At 49.1% G+C, this 8,419-nt stretch overlaps 1 protein-coding gene across 1 annotated transcript; it reads right to left on the minus strand.

Moving 5' to 3' along the window:
• Positions 1-821: 821 nt before the first annotated feature.
• Positions 822-2,291, minus strand: LOC119350501. The gene has a single exon (XM_037618305.1). It carries the CDS (start codon positions 2,241-2,243, stop codon positions 1,005-1,007), a length of 1,239 nt encoding a protein of 412 aa, XP_037474202.1. The 5' UTR covers positions 2,244-2,291; the 3' UTR covers positions 822-1,004.
• Between the last annotated feature and the right edge of the window lie 6,128 nt (positions 2,292-8,419).

Consider the following 8,419-nt stretch of genomic DNA (forward strand, 5'->3'; position numbering starts at 1 on the left):
GGGGCCCTGTTCGGTCAAACACCTTGCACATGTGTCCGGAACGGACCTGCCCTTATGGAAGAAAGAAAATGATACAAAAACTTAAGAAAATAAATACGTAGAATGAATTAGTGCCTTAGTATTACCCTTTAAGGAGAAAGGAAAATGAAATAAACAATTTAAAAAACTTCTGCGCAACATTGCACTTTTTAATACGTACACCCTCCGTTTCATTTTACTTCGCATATAACATTTATCTTAAGTCAAACTTCCTAAAGTTTGACTAAATTTATATACAAAATTATCAACATTACAATCCTAGACATATACAATATGAAATTTAATTCAATAATGCATCTAATGATGTCAATTTTATATTATGAAATGTTGATATTTTTCTAACAATCTCAGTCAAACTTTACTACGCTTGACTTAAGACAGATCTTATATGTGAACTAAAAAGAAACGGATGGAGTATAGAGAATAAACATATAGTAGTATAATTTTTCCACTCTAATACAATTTATACACATGTTATATAGTAATTGCACGTATACATTTTACACTCATTCAACATCCTGAATATACCCCTATAAACCGACTAAAAAAGAGAAGCAAAAAATGCATACAAAGTTACAAACAGAAAAAAGAGGCAGCACGGCCTATAAACAGGCAATACGAAATGGGTTTCAGCCCAATAAGAAATCGACTGGCCTAAAACAGTGTCCAGTCAAAAAATAAGCACGAATTATTTATAAACATTTTCTATTCCAAATCCCTAATTAGCCGCTGTTCAATATAATGGCGGGGGGAGCATGAGGAAGGAGTCCAAGAGAGGCACACGCAAGAACAGAGTGAAGCAAAAAACACGGTACGGATTTTTTTTTCTACAAATAGTACAAATCTGTTCCAGATACGCCGAAACGGATAACCTTTTGAAAGTTTGATAGACGATCAGGGACGTTATCACCTCCTCTCTGCTATGATGAGACAAAGTCGGCAGCCATGACAATCAGGCATCATCATCACCTCCTTTCCCTGCCATGATCAGCCAAGGCTGGCGGCCATGGCAACTTGCACGGGTACGCCTCTCCGGCGTACTTGTTTCTCTCGTGTTTGCTCTCTACTCGCATTGTATCAAGCTCAACAGAGAACAACCACGATTTCTCGCTCGGTGTCAGCAGGACGTATCTGGTATTCGCCGCAACAATCATGGCTTGTTGCCGGAAAAAGTGCTCCTCGCGCCCCGGCAGCCCAAGGGTGGCCTCCGGCAACCTCAGGTGCATCTCCAGCAACCACTCATCCTCGTCACTGCCCGCATGCCGCTTGGCGAAGACCTTGAGGTCGTTGCCTATGAGGCGGATGACGCGCAGCGTGCCGTCCTCGCCGCCGACGATCCGCGAGGTCCGTATGTGGGACGGCCCCCAGACGTTCTCCGGGAATGCGGCGATCGAGAACTCCGCCGTGGTCTCGTCAAGAGCAAGAACGGCGGTGGCGCATCCGTCAATTCCCCAGTACAGAGTGCCGTTTGCACGCCCTACGAAATTTTCGGGGCCGAGCTTTGGGAGCTCGACGTGGCTGGTGATCTCGCTGTAAATAATGCGCCAGCCGCCCTCGCTGCCCGTGGAGAACACACATGCCACGGTTTCGTCGACGGCCGCTAGGACCCTGAAGTTGGACGTGCTGACGCGGCGGCCCGCGTCGTCGCCGTTAAGCAGGAACACGCCAAGGCGGCCAATTCCGTCCAGATCCTCCGGCCAGAGGATTCTCTGGTAGAGTCCGGTGAGCGGCTCGCATACCATAAGGTCGGGGTAGTGGCGAACACAGCGAGAGTAGTCGCGCCAGCTCTGCGGCGCCCTCTTCTTGGTGAGGAGGAGGAGGCTGCCGCGGCTGTCGGCGATCTCCCACGATCCGCTCTCCGGGAGGAACTCGAGGGAGAAGCGGCTGCGGTCGACGACGACCGGCGAGGAGGGGACGAAGAGGGGTTGTCCCCCCTGCACGGTGTGGTAGTCGCCGACGTACGGCGCCTGCGCGTGGACCGGGCCGAAGCGGGCGAAGAAGCCGGGGTTCCCGACGACGCGGCACCACCGCTTGCAGGCGGCCGCGGCGCGGACGAGGCATGGGGACGGGCCGAGGCGGACGAGGATGAGCTCGAAGAGATGGTCGGGGAGGTCCTGCACGATCGTCGGTCCGGCCTCTTTCTTCTTCTTTTTGGCCTTGCTCTTTTTGCCCCGCCGACGACGACGTCCCTCCGATGACGCCATTAGCGAAGGGAAGGGGAGTGGCGTCTCTCTCGCACTGCGCTGACGAGTGACGACCGCCTGCCGCGAAATTCTGCTCTAGATAAACAAGATCGCCACAGCGGCGAGGAGTGCCGCGGCCTCCAAGTCGCGCGCCATGGCGTGTGGCGTGTTGTAAACTACTCCAGCGCGATCGACGCGCGTAAACGTGTCAGCTGAAAGATTCGAGCACCCGCAGTCCTTGCACGTCCTTGCACCCGCAGTCCTTGGCTCCTTGCACGTCCATGTCATCAACAAGCCAACGGATAGATGTTGAGGCCAGGGAAAAAGCAGAGTCCTCTTTTTTTCGTTTCCATTTTTGCTATGCACAAGTTGCATGAATTACTATTCCGTGCAGTATTTGTGTGGCTTGCAGTGCAACACAGGCTATGGACGTCGGACCGACGGCCGAGGCTCGCCCTGCAGGACCAGCCATTTTCTGTTGAGGACAACGTCAAACATATTTTTTTTTTTTAAAAAGGCGGTTGCCCGACTTTATAGATAAAGCCATACGAACGAGTATAGGATCAACAAAGATCCACACCAATCAAGTCTCACAACCAAACCAGAGAGAAGACACACAAGAGTTTTAAGGTGGCACGCAGGCCCAAATGAGATAAAGGGGCACGCAGGCCACCACCTACGCGACAAAAGAATCGACAACTACGACGAGACATCATCGGTTGGGAAGGATAGCAAATTGGCAAACACCCGAACTTTGGTGATCAGCCTCTCCAGCCCGTCATGATCCTCCTCCTTAGTCAATAATTTCCACTGTTGCAAGAATATAGACATTTTGAACAAAACATCAGCAGGCTTGTTAGGGAAGACGTCCTCAATAGTAAATTTGTTCTGAGTAGTCCAAAGAGCCCAGCAGAGAGCACCCATCCCGGTCCAAAACAGTCTCCTAGCCTGGCCATTCAGACCATTCGAAATAGCTCGAACATCAGCAAAGTTACCAGGAGACCAAGAGCTCGAATACCAAGACCGGACACAACCCCATATCAGCAAAGCCAGATCGCACTTAAAGAAAATATGGTTAGTGTCTTCGAGGGAGAAGCATAGAGAACAAAAAGCGGAGCCAGGCCCGTTTCTTTTCTGAATCTGGTCAGCCGAGGGGAGTCGGCCCCGAAAGGCCTGCCAGAGGAAAATTTTAATCTTAGGGGGGATCCCGGCGGACCAGATACACTTGAACCTCGATGCGGCAGAGGCAGCGATAACACGACTGTACAGAGATTTGACCGAGAACTTCCCCGAGGGCGAATGGGGCCAAGAAACAGAGTCCGCCTCCTCCGAGAGCACATGGAACAAGGCAGCGAGACGGTGTCAGTCGCCTAACTCTTCAGGAGAAAGGGTTCTCCGAAAACCCAGGTCCCAACCATCAAGTGAAAGCTTAGAGATTGAAATCTCAGGGTTAGAACAATAGGAAAATAGCACTGGGAAAGAGGACGCCAAGGGGGCGTCCCCAGTCCACCTGTCCAGCCAGAAGCGAGTCGAGGCACCATTATTGACCACAAACTTGACGTGGGCATGAAATACATCCCGAACCTTGACAATGTCCACCCAGAACTGGGAGGCGCCATTAGATGTAGCAAACATAGGACTGCCGTTAGGGAAGTATTTAGCTCTTAGGACCCGAAGCCACAGCGCATCCGGACTAGTCGTCATGATTCTCCACCACCATTTAACAATAAGACAAATGTTCGTCGCCTGAGTGTTAAGAATCCTGAGCCCCCTAGGCTTTTAGGTTTGCAAATGATGTCCCATTTAACCAGTCTGTACTTTCACTTGTTCTCAGCCGAATTCTAGAAAAAAGCACCTCTATGTTTATCAAATCCCGCATGAGTTCCTTTGGAAAGTCTAAAAAAGCCCATGGTAAACATAGGGAGGGAGGACAAGCAAGAATTGGTGAGGGCCACTTTGCCCGCCACCGAATTGTATCTGCCTCGCCAAGGAAGGACTCTGTTTCCCACCTTGGCCACCAGAGGCTTAAATTCGCTAGAAAACAACCGCCAATGGGAAATAGGAAGACCTAGGTACTTGAAAGGGAAGGTGCCCAGGGAGCAGTTAAGTAGCTAGGAAATTCTCAAAGTTTCAGCCTCATCAACACCCGCCATAATGGCCTCACTCTTAGAAAGGTTGATTTCGAGCCCCGACAAGGCTTCAAAACACAAGAGAATAAACTTGAGATTGGCAATGCACGAGTCATCAGCCTCCACCAGAATGATCGTGTCGTCCGCGTATTGGAGGTGGGTAAGACCCTGGGGAATTAGTGGAGAAAGCACAGGAGCGATGTGACCTGCCGTAGCTGCCCTATTCAGCATGCAAGAGAGAGCATCAGCCACAAAATTGAACAGAATGGGGGATGCTGGATCCCCTTGTCGAAGACCGCGACCATTGGCAAAGAAATTGCTGACAGAGTCATTGATAGACACAGCAGTATGACCCCCAGAGACCAGATGCATCAACCGGTGCACCACTCCAGGGTCAAAACCCTTTGCGTGAAGAACTTGTCTAGGGAAGTCCCAACTAACAGAATCATAGGCCTTTTCAAAATCAAGCTTGAGGATTAACGCTTTGGTACCCTTCTCCCTGAGAACATGGACAACCTCATGTAAACAAAGAATGCCATCAAGATAAACCTACCCTTAATGAAAGTAGACTTGGAAGAGTTGATAGTACGGTGGGCCACCGGGGTTAGCCTAGTCGCCATGCATTTGGCAGGGAATTTAGCAAAGTTTTTGATCAAAGCAATGGGACAGAATTGAGAGATAACATCAGCGCCTTTGATTTTTGGGATGAGGGTAAGAACCGCGTAGTTCAAACGAGAGATGTTGACCATGCCAAGCCAAAAACCCTGAATGATTTTGCACACCAGCGAACACAGGGAAGGCCAGAAGCGTTTAAAGAAAGGAATCAAGAATCCATCTGGGCCCAAAGCCGAATTAGCATTGGCAGAACTGATAGCCACCTCAATTTCTTCATTAGAAGGGGGGAGCAAAAGGGCCGCATTTTCGGCATCCGAGACACAGGAATCCTGAGGCCAGAGGTTGGGGGAAAGGAGGAAACCGGAGGCCGACTTCGCAGCAAGAAGCAAGGAGAAGAAGTTAACAATATGATCCATGATCAGGTTAGGGTTCGTCTCCCTAGACCCACTAATAACCAAACTGTCAATGGTGCATCTACGACGTCGACCGTTAGCAATGGCGAAGAAGTAAGCCGTGGGGGCATCACCCTTGAGAATCCAATTAATGGTGCCACGGTTCTTCCAATAAATCTCGTCCTGATGGTGGAGGTGCATGAGAAGGCCCTCGAGATCGTATCTGTGGCTCCAGTCCTCCGCGGAGAGGCCAGAGGAATCGGCTACCGTGTCAAGGGAGGAGATCTGCCCCAACAGACCACGCTTGTTCCTCAACACTTCGGCCGCACGGTTGCGGCCCCAACCCTTTAGGAACTTACGAAGATTATAGGATAAGAAATGCCAGTCATCCAAGGGACCAAAGGAGCGCACTCTATTACCAAGCAAGGAGTTAATTTTCAATGAAACCATGTCAGAAAAACCCTTAACAAGGAACTAGGAAGCATAAAATTGGAATCTGGAGGTGGTGACTTGAGTGTCGGAGCCTATGTCAATAACGAGAGGGAGTGGTCCAACCCAACGTGGGGAAGCACCGCAAGGGAAGCTCACGGAAACATCACATCCCATGAGTGGGAGGTGAAGGCACGATCAAGAACAGATCGGGTAGGGTTCAATTGGTGATTAGACCAGGTGAAGCTGAATCCCGTCCTAGGCAGCTCCCGAAGGGCACAGTTAGCAATAAAGTCATTAAACGCATCTGCCAAAGGCCAGGAAAAATTAGCATTACTTTTATCCGAGGGGGAGCTCAAGAGGTTAAAATCACCCCCAATGAGCAGAGGGATGGCACAGGAGTCTACTTTAGCAACTAGTTCATCTAGGAAAAGGGGGGACAAGGAGTGGTCAGCTGGACCGTACACAACCATGATCTCCTAAAGAACATTGAGACTTTTATGGTATACCACCATAATAGCCTAGAAAATGCCATGGTCAAAGGCCACAAAATCAAAGGTCTCCAGTTTAGCCCCGATCAAAATACCTCCGGAATGGCCAGAGGCAGGAAGGCAGCGCCAACAGAAACGATCAGCCTCGGCAATAGATGCCAGCTCAGGGAAGGAGAAGGAAGCTTTAAAAGTCTCGACGAGGACTACAAATTCAGCATTAGAGTCATGAACCAGATCCCTAATTTGGTCCCGACGCCCCCTAGCACCGAAACCACGAATATTCCAGAAGATTCCTTTCATTTGAACGAAAGATTTTGGATTCGAAGGCTCGATTTGCTCGGAGCTGCAACCACTTTAATATTGGGAGCCTTGCTCTTTTTGGACGAGGAAGGAGGAGGGCCACTACCCTCCCCCTCCCTCCCAGCAGCACAAGCACTGCCCTCGGCCACCCCCGAGGCAGCGGACTCCCTAGCCTTGGCTTGCGCGACCTCCTTGGCTTTTGCCAAGGATGCTTGGGCCAATTCATTTAGACAGATCACAGAAAGGAGAGAGGAGGGTGAGCCCAAGGAGCGATCCACTGTCACTCCAATGTCATTCAGGATGTTGCATAGTAAAGCATTGGGCATATCAAGAAGAACCAAGCGAACTGGGGACAGGGGAGTCCAAGTACCTGGAGGGAAGAGATCCTTGGCCGCCGCCCGCCGCTCCGCACGCTCCTGGATGGGGATCGCTGTTGAGGTGCGTATATGCTCACGAAGTGTGGCATAAGGTGTGGGACCACCTACAGATCAATATACATGGGCCGTCACTGTTGGACACAACCATTGACTGGTGGTTGAGGGAAAGGAGGAACTTCATGGACACGGATAGAAGAGGCTTCGACACATTGGTCACGGTCATGGCTTGGTCTTTATGAAAGCAACATAATGTTAGGGTGTTTAACAGAGTGATGCAACAAATATCACCGAGTGCGCTATCGCTTCACGTGCTGGATGTGGTTGCTGCGTGGAGGAAAGCGGGTGTTGGTGTTTGTGAGGAGTTAGCTTAGGGTTCCTAGTTTGGAGTTGGTGTGAGGCGATGGCCTCGCCTCTGGCCGAATGTTCGCATTCGGGGCAAGCTTCTTGCAATTAACCTTCTAATATGGTATATCATGGGCGTACTTAAAAAAAACTATTTTGTGTAACTCACTTTTCCTTCTCCTAGTATTTCGTCAGGTTTTTGTGTTCCATTTTCAACTATGCGCAAAAAAGCTCCATTTGGAATGTGCTTAGAGAGGAATAATTTTGACCAAAAACACTAGGTATAACATAGACATATACACTCATTTAGGGGCAATATGTGTGTACATTATACTGTTATCTGAAAATTGTATTACGTGCTAATTTTTACCATATAGTTAAGTAGCTCAATTTCAATGGAAATTATGTGCAAAAATTTTATCAACAATTATTTTAAGTTCATTTTTTCATTCCTTTTTACGTTAATAATAATACCCTCAATTCATCTTCCCTAGAATTTTTAATGTTTTTGTTGTTTGAATACCGAGTATAAAACATGGACACATAGATGAAAGTTCTATACAATATGTGTGTAAATTTTTTGCTTTTGTCTGAGAGTTACACAAATATATGGTTTCTTACGTATTATAGAATTGTACAGGTTCTATGTAATCAGTGTGCAAGTTTTTGTTGGGGAACGTAGCAGAAATTCAAAATTTTCTACGCATCACCAAGATCAATCTATGGAGATTCTAGCAACAAGAGAGAGGGAGTTTATCTTCATACCCTTAAAGATCGCTAAGAGGAAGCGTTACTAGAATGCGGTTGATGGAGTCGTACTCGCGATGATCCAAATCGCGGAACATCCGATCTAGCGCCGAACGGATGGCGCCTCCGCGTTCAACACACGTACAACCCGGGGACGTCTCCTCATTCTTGATCCAGCAAGGGGAGATGGGAAGTTGAGGGAGAACTCCGACAGCACGACGGCATGGTGGTAGTGGAGCTCGTGGTTCTCCAGCAGGGCTTCGCCAAGCACTACGGAGGAGGAGAAAGAGTTGGAGGAGGGAGAGGGCTGCGCCAGGGGAAGGGTGCGGCTGCCCTCTCACCCCCTCACTATATATAGGGGGAAGGGAGGAGGAG

Source organism: Triticum dicoccoides, chromosome 1B (genome assembly GCF_002162155.2).
Source record: "Triticum dicoccoides isolate Atlit2015 ecotype Zavitan chromosome 1B, WEW_v2.0, whole genome shotgun sequence".
NCBI classification, from domain to species: domain Eukaryota; kingdom Viridiplantae; phylum Streptophyta; class Magnoliopsida; order Poales; family Poaceae; genus Triticum; species Triticum dicoccoides.